Source organism: Salmo salar, chromosome ssa20, assembly GCF_905237065.1.
Source record: "Salmo salar chromosome ssa20, Ssal_v3.1, whole genome shotgun sequence".
Classification (NCBI taxonomy): domain Eukaryota; kingdom Metazoa; phylum Chordata; class Actinopteri; order Salmoniformes; family Salmonidae; genus Salmo; species Salmo salar.
Genome location: NC_059461.1, coordinates 19,757,347 through 19,773,357, shown reverse-complemented (window position 1 = coordinate 19,773,357; position 16,011 = coordinate 19,757,347). Strand labels below are relative to the sequence as shown.

The 16,011-nt window shown below is 40.8% G+C and overlaps 2 protein-coding genes across 4 annotated transcripts; both read right to left on the bottom strand.

The window, feature by feature from the left end:
* Positions 1 to 1,823: 1,823 nt before the first annotated feature.
* p2rx4b (purinergic receptor P2X, ligand-gated ion channel, 4b) lies at positions 1,824 to 6,548 on the bottom strand. Of its 2 annotated transcripts, XM_014160430.2 has the most exons (12): positions 6,306 to 6,547; positions 6,025 to 6,172; positions 5,244 to 5,315; positions 4,952 to 5,024; positions 4,632 to 4,728; positions 4,466 to 4,546; positions 4,201 to 4,342; positions 3,359 to 3,495; positions 3,188 to 3,281; positions 2,750 to 2,815; positions 2,475 to 2,585; positions 1,824 to 2,270 (listed from the first exon to the last, which is right to left on the bottom strand). In XM_014160430.2, exons 1-12 carry the CDS (start codon positions 6,440 to 6,442, stop codon positions 2,241 to 2,243), a joined length of 1,188 nt encoding a protein of 395 aa, XP_014015905.2. In that variant the 5' UTR covers positions 6,443 to 6,547; the 3' UTR covers positions 1,824 to 2,240. The 2 variants fall into 2 exon arrangements, with proteins under 2 accessions (XP_014015905.2, XP_045558998.1); XM_045703042.1 differs by lacking the exon at positions 4,466 to 4,546 and having other exon boundaries at positions 6,306 to 6,548.
* A 186-nt stretch (positions 6,549 to 6,734) lies between these two features.
* On the bottom strand, positions 6,735 to 13,060 carry p2rx7 (purinergic receptor P2X, ligand-gated ion channel, 7). Of its 2 annotated transcripts, XM_014160427.2 has the most exons (13): positions 12,758 to 13,060; positions 12,330 to 12,477; positions 12,078 to 12,149; positions 11,900 to 11,972; positions 11,506 to 11,602; positions 11,059 to 11,139; positions 10,414 to 10,555; positions 9,114 to 9,250; positions 8,846 to 8,936; positions 8,212 to 8,277; positions 8,015 to 8,119; positions 7,758 to 7,865; positions 6,735 to 7,570 (listed from the first exon to the last, which is right to left on the bottom strand). In XM_014160427.2, exons 1-13 carry the CDS (start codon positions 12,874 to 12,876, stop codon positions 7,133 to 7,135), a joined length of 1,677 nt encoding a protein of 558 aa, XP_014015902.1. In that variant the 5' UTR covers positions 12,877 to 13,060; the 3' UTR covers positions 6,735 to 7,132. The 2 variants fall into 2 exon arrangements, with proteins under 2 accessions (XP_014015902.1, XP_014015904.1); XM_014160429.2 differs by lacking the exon at positions 11,059 to 11,139.
* Positions 13,061 to 16,011: the final 2,951 nt, after the last annotated feature.

Below are 16,011 nucleotides of genomic sequence, written 5' to 3'. Positions count from 1 at the left end.
ATTATGTCATAAAGAAAACGTCCCTGCTGGATGGAGCCGACATGACGGCTGGTTACACAAAGGAAAGGTGGTTGGGTTTGAATGAAAGAGCGGGAAGACTGAGGAACAAAGGGAGAAGCTATCTCTATTGGGCCATAGGCAGCTATGCTATCGTAAATACAGTATCTTATGCATTCTAAATGACCACCCATTTGAAAAAGGAGAATGCAGTAAATATTTACTCTGAGCTGCGCTTCGGTAGATTGTTTGCAGGTGGGAGACCGGGTGGTCCAGCATGGATCTCTGGTCCTCTGAAGAATGTCTCTGGTGGTAAACGGGATACGTTGTAGTATCATTGTGTGTGTTAGCCTGGATACGTCAACCGTCCTTTCCTAGCCCACGTTTACAGTTGCTGCGCTAACGGAATGGCTAGGAGGTATCACTTCTTTAGTGAATAAGATTTCAAAGTTCATACCAAGTTGCCATACTTTAAGCTCATGCTATATTCTGGCTGGTATAGTCGGAATTCATCCTTCCGGCGTGTAGGTCATCACCATCACATTGAAATTCGATGCTAATTTTGTTAGGTTCTTGCTGAGGTTGGCTTAGTTCTGTAGGTGGTCTTTGTCCTTTCAATGTGGGGACCTCAAGTCCACACGTCCTTGGAACAGATAGTTCCATTTTCGTTAAGGGGCTTATATAGGATTGGGAGAGAGAGCAGTGTTTCATAGTTTACAACCACTGTCTGTTCACATGGGCGGGGCCTCTGAGTGAGCGGAGTTTCTCTGTGATAAACCGTTCTCTCATTTAAGAAGCTAAAACTTACATTTCATCTTTTCACAAATAGTTTCATATTAAAACGTTTAAATTGCACAACAATTCCATGTGAATCTGATAACTAGAATGTGTAGATTTTCTAAGATACAGTTTTATGTTGTTGTTCTTGTGAATAGCAAACTCTAATTTTGTGAGTTTTTTTTATGGGGCAGGGCAGCTCCTAACCAAAATGTCCAGTCTCGTCTCATTGATTCGACTCCAGGTTAGTTGACTCCTGACTTCAATTAGCTTTTGGAGAAGTCATTAGTCTAGGAGTTCACATACTTTTTCCAACAATGTTTAAATGATGTATTCAATATAGACAAGAAAAATACAATTTGTGTGTTAGTTTAAGCACGCTGTTTGTCTGTTGTGACTTTTAGATGAAGATCAGATCAAATTTTGTCAAATTTTTTGCAGTAATCCAGGTAATTCCAAAGGGTTCAGATACTTTTTCTTGCCACTGTTCATCCCGTTAACCAGCCTGATAATAGCTCATTTCCAATTCTATTAATTTCTCTAAACTCTCTGAATAGAAATGGAGTCATAAGCCTACTCAGGCTGGTTTTAGGCAGACATTCAACCTATACCATAGCCCATCTATCCCATTTAAAATGGACTGAAGACAAACTGGTCATGTGCATTAAATAACCTTGTACACACACACTTTTCAAATTAAAATTCTATTGCACAGAAAAACGTGGACAGTCGGGTGCATCACAAATTCAGAACCACTGGACAGCAACATATTAAACTAAAGCACTGATCATTGGGAACGAGATCCATTAATTACATAGGTATCCTAGCTTACAAAACTTAAGCTGGTTGAGAATGCCAAGAGTGTGCAAAGCTGTCAAAGGCAAAGGGTGGCTATTTTGAAGAATCTTAAAATATATTTTGATTTGTTTAACACTTTTTATGGTTACTACATGATTCCATATGTGTTATTTCATAGTGTTGATGTCTTCACTATTATTCTGCAATGTAGAAAATAGTAAAAAAAAAAATACAACTTGAATGAGTAGGTGTCAAGTTTTGACGTTTTTATTGACAAACAATTTGCTTTGTCTCATCTTTCACAGCGGCTGCCAGGGGTCGAGGACGTGGAGGGATGGGAAGAGGACATATTTTCCAGAAAAGGCGATACTTTTCTACTTTCTATATTACAACTTGTTTTGTTATTCTTTTGTGATCAGTTACGTGAAATGACAATTTCCATATTAAAATGACTTTACTATTTATTTGTACTTTGTTTTAAGGTAGCTAATAACAGATTATACACTTCACATTTCACGAGGCTTAATCTGGAATATTAGGAAATATGAGTATATGCCCCATGTATGATGTTTAGGGGGCAGGGGCTGGACATGGCTAGAGGTCTGGACACAAGAAGATGGCTTCAACATTCTCCCACAATGTGAAATGACCCCTTCTCTGTGCAGGATCTACCGGGTCCCATACGTTGTTTCTCCCAGCTGTACAGACAAATTAGAATGTCAGATTAATAATACATGATTTATATAACTCATTTAAGTCAAATCTGCATAATGAAAAAGTTGATAAACAGTCAAGTTGAGGTTGTTAAGCAAAGAATAGTGATGGTTATTTTTGTAAGTATTCCCTGATAATTAATTTGGTCCTGTATATAGTGAAATAAGCTTGAGAAGTCAGTAACTCACAGATTCACCAGCATTGTCATCAGTGTTATCCAGATATGTGAATTTGTGTTTGCTGTAGTAATCTCTTCTCTTTGTGCATGTCAGGAGAAACCAGTTACAAACTGCATTCACCTAAGGGTACACACTTGCATGACTATTTCAAACTGAAAATGACAACTCAATTACACTGTATTAACAGGCTAACATTTCTCAAAAAATGCTTTATGGTACTAATAATGAATGTTTGTTTACAAATAATGAGTGTTTTGGAGATGGCTCCACTTAACAGAACTTACCAAAGAGAGAAACGTAAGCGCTGCACCTAGATTCACTATGGTCGGAACCATGTTGAATTTACCTGCCTGTAAAGATAGAACAGTAGAGGAAGGTAGGCCGATTTGTCATTTGACATTGAAACCCTTATTGTGGTGGTCTCATTTTTTACATTTACATTTTAGTCATTTAGCAGACGCTCTTATCCAGAGCGACTTACAGTAGTGAATGCATACATTTCATACAATTTCATACATTTTTTTTTTTTTTTTTTTTGCTGGCCCCCCGTGGGAAACGAACCCACAACCCTGGCGTTGCAAACACCATGCTCTACCAACTGAGCTACAGGGAAGGCCATCTGTTTACCATCTTGTGAACATAAAGCTCATACATTGTCAAAATGAAGTATTCTACTCCTGTGGTTTGAAGAATAGATGATTTTTTTGTATGTTGAGTCTCACCGTTCCAAAAACAATGACATCAAATCGGATTCCATACGCTTTGATCAATGTTCTTGTTTCCCTACCATCTGTGGTTTTGTAGTACTTGGCAAACCTGTGGAAATAAATCTTGTTGAAAAGCTGTATTTATTCTCTATGATAGTATTGTGTCCACAGGTTCATTGATTTCACCTAAAGTTGTATCCAGGGGCCACGTTGTTTTCAGGGATTTTGTTGTCTAGCCTGCGGAAGGAGTACTTAGGGCCACAGGGATGTTCAGGCCAGTCCAGGTCACAGCTCCAGTCAATCATAATCCCAAGAACACCACCCTGAACAAACATAACCATATAGTCTCATCTCAAATTCATCTATTTAAATGTGGAATTTCATTTACCAATGAGTGACACCACTGCCAAAATGTGGCCTGATGAACAAGGAAGATTAAAGCCCTCTCTGTAACGGTTGTCGTCAGGAATAGAGGACCAAAACCCAGCAGGAATGTGGATGCTCATCTTGATTTTTATTTTAAATAAAGAGAACACCAAAACGAAGCACGCACGAACAACAAAACAGTCTTGTCATGCTCACACAGGCAAAACAAGAAACAATATCCCACAAACACTTAACCAAACACATACCCATATATAGGACTCTCAATCAGAGGCAACTAGAAAACACCTGCCTCCAATTGAGAGTCCAACCCCAATAAACTAGACATAGAAATACAAAAGACTAGAGACCACATAGAAATACAAACCTAGAACATAACCCCAAAAACCCGAAACTAACTAAACCAACACCCTACTAAATAAATCACCACCCCGAACCACATAAACAAAATACCCTCTGCCACGTCCTGACCAAACTACAATAACAAATAACCCTTATACTGGTCAGGACGTGACACTCTCATTCAATTGCAACACACACCAAACACGGCATTGAGAATAACTACAGGAAAATCTAGTATGGGCTTATGCAGAATCAAGGCTTGTAAGGGACCTAAGAGGAGAGTGTAGAGCTACATTTTATACCCTGATTGCCATGGTCTGAAAATCCTCCTCAGCTTCAGAGACCACGTCTTTAAGGCGGAAGATGGGACAGTAAGGGTCTGTTTTGCGATTGAATTCACATTGCTTCAGATATGAGGAGTTAACATCAGGCAAAATGTTTCTTCTGCAAGAGACCAAAGAGAAAATATTAGGTATTCTACAGAATAAAGTAAAACTCTCAAGCAGGTGTCTGCCTTTATTCGTTTTCATGTTTAATTTCGGTGCCAGACAAATTAACATGACTCACTTGTGAAAGTTGAATTTGGGGTATGTCACACTGTTTTTGATTAGCACCGTGAAGTCCTCTGCTGCAGCTAGCAGTGCATGTCTATGATACAAAACGCGTTCCACTTATAATACCTTGCCCCATGAGTATACCCTCATGAATCATATTGTAATTTGTTCTTACTTACTCGGGTAAATTGATGTCTATTTCAAGAGGACACCAAGATAGCACTTCACATGTTTTGACAGTCTCTTTATAGTTCATGCATAGCCCTGTCTGGATACCTTTAAACAGAGTAATATGATTAGAAAACATTGCTCTTTAGTTAATCAAATATGTTGCAGGATGATTCTGAAAATATGACTGAATTTCAGGACAATTTTATCTGGAGCAGTAGATATTGATTTTCTCATGAAACCCTGAATGAATGTTTCAGCCATCTCCCTGCTGGTTGCTGCCCTTGTTAACAATTTTACAAGGACTCATCAGCAAGGCATGAAGACCTACCGTTTCCACGGACATCATTGGATCCCTCTAAGCAGTCACTGTCTGACATGCAAATGGTGGATTGGTTCGGGAGCTTAAGAAGATACAGGATCACATTTCACTACCATTCAAATACTTTTGATTACCATTGAAATAATGGTTGTATAACGCATATGTATTTGCGTATAAATACAGTCCAACTTAACATTTCACTGGACATTTTCAGTAGTGTTTAATTCAAACAATAAATACACATTTAACAATATAGACTTACACATTTCAATGTATTTTAAAGGAGAAATCAGCAACTTACCTCGGGACAGGTCGATTGAGTTTGATTGGGGGTGACAATCATGTTGGTCAACACAAAGAAAGAACTGTCACCCTGCCAGACAGAAGACATTTTCCTAAAACAAATTATCTTTCTATACAAAAATACAAAAACAGTTACCAACACAATCTGAACTCAAACTGACAAAGTGATACACTGCAGATAAAGTGTATGGAGTATAGGTTTATACCTGAGCAGGGGTGTAAAGTACTTATGTAAAACTACTTTAAAGTGCTACTTAAGTCGTTTTTTTTAGGGTATCTATACTTTACTATTTCGATTTTTGACTACTTTTACTTTTACTTCACTACATTCAAAATAATTTACTTTTTACTCCATACATTTTCCCTGACACCCAAAAGTACTTGTTACATTTTCAATGCTTAGCAGAACAGGAAAAGGGTCAAATTTACACACTGATCGAACAGACTCAGTAAACAAACATGCTTCGTTTGTAAATTAAGTCTGCGTGTTGGAGTGTGCCCCTGGTTTTCCGTAAATTAAAAAACAATAATATGGCGCCATCTGGTTTGCTTAATATAAGGAATTTGAAATTATTTGTACTTTTACTTTTGATACTTAAGTATATTTTAGCAATTATATTTACATTTTGATACTTAAGTTTATTTAAAAACAAATACTTTTAGACATACTCAAGTAGTATTTTACTTGGTGACTTTCACTTTTACTTAAGTCATTTTCTATTAAGGTATCTTAACTTTCACTCAAGTATGACAACTGGGTACTTTTTCCACCACTGTACCTGAGGGGGGATGTTGTAATCAGCCACATCCCACACACGGGCGCCCAGATCAGAGGTGTTGGTGAAGCCAGTGCCCTTCACCTTGGTTGTGACAGAACTGATCACTGAGTCTGTTTCCTGGTAGGACTTTTGCACCACACAGACATACCTATAATGTAGCAGGTCAGACAGGAGACAAGGGGACATAGGTGTAGTGACAAAGTGGGACATTCACTCTGACTAAATGTAGTGGAACACTGGCTTTTTAATGTAAGAAACAGAATAATTGAATCCCAACTTACCCAATCACATAAACGAGGATCAGCAACTGGATTAATCTGAAGACGGATCCCACTACTTTGCTCTTCACCACAATCATTCTTTCTGTTTCATATTCAAAAAAACAGCTTTGGCAGCTCTGAGAACTACAGCTGCCCATCTTCTGAGTTATGGTTACACAGTAGAAAACTAGCAATGGGAGTGATAAAAGAGGTAAAGAGGTGTCACAGCCTGCTGAGATAATAGTCAAATCATTTTAATGGCTAGTATGAAAATTACAACTGACCCTGGCTCAGTTGGCAAATATAGCCTATCTGAAAAGTGGTATAATAAAACTGCTGTTCATCCACTCCAATGGATGCATGAAAATGGTATGTACTACTGGTATGCACACAAAATGGTATGCACACAAGAACTAGCGAAGTTGTGAAATTATGTTATCAAGTCAACAATATTTTCAAAGTTACATTTATTGCACATGGTAAAAAACATATGTTCCAATCTAAATGTAAGTAGACAGTCAAAGGAAAGATAAAGCAGTTCCCACCTCCAGTTAGCTCCAGTTCAGTCTCATCTAAGATAAAGTCTATTACGTTATTTCCCTCTTCATTATTGATGATCCCTAGACAGTGAGATGGATGGACACAATATCTACAAGACAATGTTCCGGTTGAAAATGTTAACCTTAATGCTGAATGGAAGATTAGATCAATACACCAGTACAAATGTGTTGTAAAGTCGCTACATGATGAGAACCAATCTCTGATGGAGCTTTCTAGATCACTGACTCTTCCTCTTCCCTAAAGCTGTGTGTCAGGGCTGGACTGGGGAGAGGTAGTTCTCCTGGGCCTCAGACGGTGTACTCTCCTTCATGGCTGGGGTACTCCTCTCTGATTCTCCACACACTACAACTGGGCATGACAGGGATGCTTTCTCTGGGTGGGGCCCCAATTCTCCAGCTGATGTACTGTCTGTAGGAGCAGTTGCGAAGGGCGGCGATCCGCTGCTCCCCCTCGGTCAGGTCAGAGAGAGGCTCCCTGTACAGCAGCAATGCGTCCAACAAGGGCCGACTCAGCACCAGCTGTTCAAACAGGGAGGAGGTGGTAATGCAGCGGCCAATGCTCTGCCTGCAGCACAGCTGCTCCTGGGGATGGGTGGAAGGGAGACAGCAGCCACACAGACACCAGGCTGGACGGTTGGGCCGGGGGAGAACCTGGGGCGGCTTGTCTACGATGTTGTTCCCCTTCTGCAATACACTAAACATGGCTCTCAGGTGCCCTGTGTCGTCCTGGCAACAAGTGTGCAGTGCATATCAAATTAGTCATATGCACTGATACAATATGTATGTATTAACATACTGACTTACTGTATAAAAGACAAGAGGAGGATAACAAAGTGAGCTTAAAAGTGACATCTTTATCTATTGTATCAGGGTGAGAATGGCACTACATTGGGGAAAACACAGTTATGCTAACCTTGCATTGGTGAACAGAGATGGGCTTCACTTGTTGTAAACTTTTCTTATGTGATTTTTTCACCACTCTTATATGGTTCTCGTCCACAAACGAGACACAGAGAATGCACTGGAACATAGAAGAAGAATTGTCTCATTGTTCAGCGTCTCACCACATATTTACATCAAACAATTCAGCCAATGAGAATGAAAATCTTGCTGTAGGTTTGTATAATCCTCAGTGGGGAATGCCATCCCACTCCTACATCCCACTCCTACCTGCTGTCTGTCCTGAACAGATTCAACCTTCTTCTCGGAGTAGTTCTGTCTGGCTTCTTTAGAGTAACAACTGGTCCCAATGAGCCAGTCGATGAATACAGTGGTCTACGAAAAATCACAACCATTGTCCTTTACTTTCCCTATTATTAGTTTTGCATTTGAAACAAGTTGAATAAAAAAGGCTGAATAACACTCACCAGTGTATAATATGATAGAGTTGATCCAATAAAGATGATCAGTTGGATTATGCTGAATTTTCCTGCCTTAAAAGAACACATGATATAAATTACCATTTGTATTTTTCAGATTTTCATGAATTAGAAAAAGAAATGCATGCCTCCAGAGTGGCGCAGCGGTCTAAGAGGTGTCACTACAGTCCCGGGTTCGATCCCCGGATTCGATCACAACCGCCCTTGATCGGGAGTCCCATAGGGTGGCGCACAATTGGCCCAGCGTTGTCTGGGTTAGGGGAGGGTTTGGCCGGGGAGGACTTTACTTGGCTCATCGCGCTCTAGCGACTCCTTGTGGCGGACCGGGCACCTGCAGGCTGAAAGCAGTTGTCAGTTGAACGGTGTTTCCTCCGACACATTGGTGCGGTTGGCTTCCGGGTTAAGCGGCTGGGTGTTAAGAAGCGAGGTTTGGCGGGTCATGTTTCGGAGGATGCATGACTTGACCTTCGCCTCCCGAGCCCGTTGGGGAGTTGCAACGATGAGAGAAGATCGAAATTAAGGAGAAAAAGGGGGTAAAAAAAAATAAAAAATAACAACATTCACAAGATTACCATCATCATTATTGCAGGTTTAATGATGAGACTTACTCAGTCATACAAACCTTTCCAAACACCATGACATCAAACCTGATCCCAAATGCTTTAAACAGGGTTCTCTCCTCAACACCATTCTCTGTCTGATATCTGGCAAACCTGCCAACATAAGTAGTAGGTTAAACAATGTAATATCTGGATTGCACTGATATATACAATTACAAATGTCTATAGCACTATTGATTGACAGCTTTCCATAATTTGACATGGGTCAACTAACCATGTATGACCTATGACATGACCGTTGGCCTCAAGAACAAGGCCTGTCACAATTACCTGAAGTTGAGACCAGGGTACAGTGTTCTATTGCTCTCCTTCTCATCCAGCCGGCGGAAGGAGTATTTGGGCAGACAGTTTCGCAAGAACCCGTCCAGGTTACAATCCCACTTGATTTGGATCCCAATGACGCCACCCTTTGGTGAGAGAGCATGGTGGAGACGATCTACTCAACGTGTTTTATATCAACCTGACAATCATGTCATCTGACATAATTAAGGTCATTGAGGGCTAGATTCAATCCGTATCGCGGAAGTATCGCGGAACATTCGCGTTATATCTCGATTTAAATGTAAAGGCAATGTTCCCGCGTTCGCGGAGACAGCACTGCACTCACGGTACACGCTGCACATGTTGGCTCAATTTTTGACACCACACTCCAAAAAGCAAGTTCTGCAGGCTCTAGTTTTGTCTAATCTTGATTATTGTCCAGTTGTGTGGTCCAGTGCTGCAAGGAAAGACGTAGTTAAGCTGCAGCTGGCCCAGAACAGAGCGGCACGTTTTGCTCTTCATTGTAATCAGAGGGCTGATATAAATACTATGCATGCCAGTCTCTCTTGGCTAAGAGTTGAGGAAAGACTGACTGCATCACGTTTTCTTTTTATAAGAAACATTAATGTGTTGAAAATCCTAAATTGTTTGCATAGTCAATTTACACACAACTCTGACACACACACTTATCCCACCAGACATGCCACCAGGGGTCTTTTCATAGTCCCCAAATCCTGAACAAATTCAAGAAAACGTACAGTATGATATAGAGCCCTTATTGCATGGAACTTCCTTCCATCTCATATTGCTCAAATAAACAGAAAACCTGGTTTTAAAAAAAAGCAACACCTTGTGGCACAACGCCTCTCCCCCATTTGACCTAGATAGTTTGTGTGTATTGATATGTAGGCTACGTGTTCCTTTTAAAAACAATGTATGTCGTTCTGTCTGCCCTGGGCTGTTCTTGTCTAATGATATTCTGTATTATCTCATTCTGTATTATGTTTCATGTTTTGTGTGGACCCCAGGAAGAGTAGCTGCTGCTTTTCAACAGCTAATGGGGATCCTAATAAAATACCAAAATACCAAATACCAAATCGGAAATCACCTTAACATTTTTACACGGATACGGATTGAATCCAGACCATAATTCTGTAATTCATTAAGTAATCAAATATGTCCAACATTATGTGCAGTGCCAAAATAGATGCATACAACAGTGAGTGACATACATAATTGAGGGTCATAGAGTTAGTTTATGTGAAAGTTTGAGGTTGTTTGAGAAACTCCCTCTAACAAAGCAGCCCACCTCAACTGCCATCTCTGAGAAGTTCTCTTTGGCCTCCTTTACAATGTCCCCCAGACGGAAGATGGGGCACGAGGGTTCTGTACGCCTGTTAAACTGGCAGCGCTTCAGGTAGCTTTCCGTCATCTCAGGGAGGATGTTCCTTCTGTAAGACAAAAACGCATCAGTTAGATCCACTTTCACTGAATTGAAGAATGTGCTTGTTTTCCATATTTTTATGAATTCATTTAATAGTTTTTTATGATTATGACCCTCTCAGAGTATGTACAGATGAATTATCTTAGTTTGAGCCAGTTAGCTACAGCAGGAAAATAATCCTGCAGCAACAGGAAATTTGAATTATTATATGAATTACAATTAATGGACATTTTTGTAGGGGTTGATACATTTTTCTTAAGGGAAAAACAAGTCTGAAATTTCTAAGTGGAAATTACAAACTTCAGAAGCATTTAAAATGTTTTAAACCTCAAATACACTACATGTTTTAAATGTCCTGCATTGCAGCAAAGTTATCCTGCAACAGAGTGTTCAAATTAAGATCCTTCATCTGTAAAGGTGGTGAAGGTTACTCTAAATATAATATACTTGAGAACTGTGGTGTGCAAACTAAAAAGCCAAATTAATTCATATTGAATTGGAAAGTCTCACCTCATGAAATTAAAGTTTGGGAATCTGATGTTGTTTTTGATGAGGACTGTAAAGTTCTCAGCTGATGCCAAGAGAGCAGGCCTAGACGTCAGGGCAGTCATCAATTGCATTATTGAAGTTGTGAAAACAATCATTTTTTACAGCGGACAGTTTCATTTTCATTTAAAAGTTTCTGTTAAACTACTGTGAAACACTGTTCCTTGGCATATTTGACTATATACACATGCAGCACTAACAAAGTGAGCTTCCTCCACATTAGAGGAACTAAAGTATAAATATAGCTGTCAGGCAGTGGTCTACGTAGAAGAGAAGATAACATTATTTACTGAGTAACTAACCTCTGCAGGGACCACATGTCAAATCACACTGAATTTGATGACAGTAAGAGGACAGGCACACATAAATGCATACTGATGCTGAGAAAACAATAATAGTGAGCTTATTTACTTGGGGGGCTTTTTCTTGGTCTCTATGGGGCACCACGCAGACACCTCACATGTTTTCCGTGTCACATCAAACTTCACACATGCACCTGTCTGAACCCCTGATAAGGAAAGCAACATTTGAATTATTGTATGGGTCACATGACAAACAATACCAACTATTATCTTAGATGTTCTATTATCATGTGTCTACATGTTTACTACTATGTATAAACGTATATAACCATAATGTATCTGCAAATAGTAAAGAGCCCAGAGCGGAGCTGACCGTCTGAAACCTCAACACATCAGGGACAAATTCCTCCCCTACATGTAAGAACCAATGGTATCACCAGATAGAGATGACACAAACAGAAGAGAAGGATCATGGGAGAAGTTCTAGACAGTTGTAGTTGTACCGTGACTGTGCTGATCCCAGAATCCCTTTACACAGTCCTCGTCTGTCCGACACACTTTTCCATAAGGAGGGACCTGTAATATAAACACTCCTAGGAGATTAGTGGGTTCTAGTCATCAAATAGAAATGATATAAGACATTAGAATGTACAGTAATTGGACATCCTACTGGCACTCTACCTCAGGGCATTTTCCTTGCCTTTGTTTTTTTGTAACAATGACATTGGTCACCACGAAAAATGAATTCTTTCCCTTAAACAGAAAGTCAAACAAATGTATAGAAAGTCAGAACCAATGTAAAAATATGTGCATGTATATTACAAATGTAATATGTGTATAATATACAACAATAAAACAACAATATTCTCTCACTCTCTCACACACACACACATAAACACACACACACACACACACACACACACACACACACACCTGTGATGGCCCACTGTAATCCACAACGTCCCATACTATATCACCAACATCTGGTAAACTGGTCAAGGCCACTCCCTTAACCTTAGCAGTAACAGAGCTGACCACATAGTCGTGTTCTTGGTACTCCTTGTTCCAGAGCATCATAATGCTACAAAATAAAACAATATTTGATCATGGTATGTTGCAAATCGGTGAAAGTTAGCCCACTTTGATATATATCCCTAATCGTTTTAAAATACGATCGGCATAGTTACAAGAGATACAGTTGATGCAAGTAATACACAATTATTTTAGAATATAATCATTATATAAAACATTCATACTTTATTTTCATGCACACATTCTTGATCAGTCAAGGCGCGTGGGCGTTCGTCGTCTATTACCGTTATTACCGCAAGATGAATCCTTATGCAGAATAGCCTACTCACCAGATGAACATCAGTATGACTCCGTTAAATGTCCATTTCAGCGATCCCAGCCTTACACTTTGTATTCGGACCAGTTTATGTGTTTCATATTCACATAGATTTAGCAGTTTACAAGGCATTTTGGATAAGTCTGACTGAGAGAAAGGATCTCTTCTGACTCATACTTGGTTCTTTCTTCTCCTTCCTCTGGGTCAGCTTGCAGCTGTTGCAGTTCCATTGACCGAACAATATTCTACGTCTGTGAAATTCAAGACTGGTCCAGTCATCGTTGTTGTGGAGGCAGTGTGCATGCACATCCCTATTGAGCAGCCAAAGCAGAAAACAAAGTCGTCTTTGTCGATTGTTTTATGTTATTTGCTACTTTGAAATGATTTGACAATAAATTGCTTGAAAAGTACATGAATAATAATATATTAATATTGACTAATGATGTAGGCCTTGGGGTATACCGGTAAGAACATTAAAAGAGGTACAGGATATTAAATTAAGATTTCTGTCACTATCAGTATTTGCATATCAAAGGTTCACATATCCTTATGAAGGGTTTCATTGTATCTGGGCAGGGGCACAACTTTCACTGGGGAAGGGGGGGATGTCTCCCCCACATTCTGAAATTGCATTTTTTGTCCCCCCCAGTATTATCATTGGAATGTGATACAAAACAAGGCAACGGTGTGCAGACGCCTCCGAGTGTTCGGGTAGGCTTTTTGGAGTGTTTATCCAACTGGATTTAGGACCATGTGGAGACCACAGAGTGGGTTGACAGGCTGTGTGAAGGCAAAGCCTCTGGAAGTCTGGCTGGACCAGCACTGGAGAGTTGAGCATAGTTCAGTGTACGCCTTGTGCTCTTTCACCTAGTTGTGAAAGGAACAGAAACTGGCTACTCTTTAGTTGACTGACGTAGCTGTCAAGATAACTACTCTTTAACAGAAAAAACGAAACTAGTGTTTATTCGCAGTGCTGAGCTAGTATTGTAACTGACATGTAACGTTAGCTAATGTTTCATCTCCTCTCTGCTGAAGTGAATGAATAAGCTACATAAGCTACAATGTAGTAAACTATAGCCTTATCATAGGCCAATTTAGAAAGTACATTTCTTTGGAAAGATAACTGCCCCATGCTTCTCCATCCATGTATACATAGGCTGCTGTAGCCTACTCTATTTAATTGAGACCACACACGCACCTGATTTCGCAGGTATGGCTACTGAACTGGAAGCAGCAAGAATGACGACAGTGACACTTGCTACATTTTGCATAATCCTATAGGATATAGCCTCAGCATAGTATAGCCTCAGCACACTCAGCATAGTAGCTTAACCGATGTGTGCGTTGTGCCTTTTCCTTTTCAATCATGATAAAAACATTTGATTGCACTTCGACTCACATTGGTTGAGCGCCCTCCACTTCTTTTCATTATCAAGGTTTAATCATACACTGCTCAAAAAAATAAAGGGAACACTTAAACAACACAATGTAGCTCCAAGTCAATCACACTTCTGTGAAATCAAACTGTCCACTTAGGAAGCAACACTGATTGACAATAAATGTCACATGCTGTTGTGCAAATGGAATAGACAACAGGTGGAAATTATAGGCAATTAGCAAGACACCCCCAATAAAGGAGTGGTTCTGCAGGTGGGGACCACAGACCACTTCTCAGTTCCTATGCTTCCTGGCTGATGTTTTGGTCACATTTGAATGCTGGCGGTGCTTTCACTCTAGTGGTAGCATGAGACGGAGTCTACAACCCACACAAGTGGCTCAGGTAGTGCAGCTCATCCAGGATGGCACATCAATGCGAGCTGTGGCAAGAAGGTTTGCTGTGTCTGTCAGCGTACTGTCCAGAGCATGGAGGCGCTACCAGGAGACAGGCCAGTACAACAGGAGACGTGGAGGAGGCCGTAGGAGGGCAACAACCCAGCAGCAGGACCGCTACCTCCGCCTTTGTGCAAGGAGGAGCAGGAGGAGCACTGCCAGAGCCCTGCAAAATGACCTCCAGCAGGCCACAAATGTGCATGTGTCTGCTCAAACGGTCAGAAACAGACTCCATGAGGGTGGTATGAGGGCCCGACGCCCACAGGTGGGGGTTGTGCTTACAGCCCAACACCATGCAGGACGTTTGGCATTTGCCAGAGAACACCAAGATTGGCAAATTCGCCACTGGCGCCCTGTGCTCTTCACAGATGAAAGCAGGTTCACACTGAGCACGTGACAGACGTGACAGAGTCTGGAGACGCCGTGGAGAACGTTCTGCTGCCTGCAACATCCTCCAGCATGACCGGTTTGGCGGTGGGTCAGTCATGGTGTGGGGTGGCATTTCTTAATGGGGCCGCACAGCCCTCCATGTGCTTGTCAGAGGTAGCCTGACTGCCATTAGGTACCGAGATGAGATCCTCAGACCCCTTGTGAGACCATATGCTGGTGCGGTTGGCCCTGGGTTCCTCCTAATGCAAGACAATGCTAGACCTCATGTGGCTGGAGTGTGTCAGCAGTTCCTGCAAGAGGAAGGCATTGATGCTATGGACTGGCCCGCCCGTTCCCCAGACCTGAATCCAATTGAGCACATCTGGGACATCATGTCTCGCTCCATCCACCAACACCACGTTGCACCACAGACTGTCCAGGAGTTGGCGGATGCTTTAGTCCAGGTCTGGGAGGAGATCCCTCAGGAGACCATCCGCCACCTCATCAGGAGCATGCCCAGGCGTTGTAGGGAGGTCATACAGGCACGTGGAGGCCACACACACTACTGAGCCTCATTTTGACTTGTTTTAAGGACATTACATCAAAGTTGGATCAGCCTGTAGTGTGGTTTTCCACTTTAATTTTGAGTGTGACTCCAAATCCAGACCTCCATGGGTTGATAAATTGTATTTTCCATTGATTATTTTTGTGTGATTTTGTTGTCAACACATTCAACTATGTAAAGAAAAAAGTATTTAATAAGATTATTCCTTTCATTCAGATCTAGGATGTGTTGTTTAAGTGTTCCCTTTATTTTTTTGAGCAGTATATTTAAGTTAATTTCATAGCTTACACTATTTCAACGAGAACACACATACTAGGTGCCCAAATAGGAGAGGTAGGCTACTGAAGTTGAAGCAGCGAATTCTGAGTGTGACAATAATGAGAAAATGATGTGCTTTTAATACAATAGGTAGGCTAACGCATACAAAGCAGAAAGAGGACAGTTTCAAAATAATCTGTGGGACAACAAAAATATTTTCACCCCAAAGTCATCTGTCTGACCGC

Bases quoted from the DNA above. Each gene is read 5' to 3' on its own strand.
- p2rx4b (XM_014160430.2), bottom strand. From the start codon at position 6,442: ATGGGCAGCTGTAGTTCTCAGAGCTGCCAAAGCTGTTTTTTTGAATAT. The intron at 2,816-3,187 runs GTGAGACTCAAC...CTATCTTTACAG, and splicing joins ATGTCATTGTTTTTGGAACG to GCAGGTAAATTCAACATGGT. The intron at 2,586-2,749 runs GTAAGTTCTGTT...GTGTACCCTTAG, and splicing joins CGCTTACGTTTCTCTCTTTG to GTGAATGCAGTTTGTAACTG.
- p2rx7 (XM_014160427.2), bottom strand. From the start codon at position 12,876: ATGCCTTGTAAACTGCTAAATCTATGTGAATATGAAACACATAAACTG. The intron at 12,478-12,757 runs GTGAGTAGGCTA...TTTATTTTGTAG, and splicing joins GTCATACTGATGTTCATCTG to CATTATGATGCTCTGGAACA. The intron at 9,251-10,413 runs GTGGGCTGCTTT...CTCTCACCAAAG, and splicing joins TCTCAGAGATGGCAGTTGAG to GGTGGCGTCATTGGGATCCA.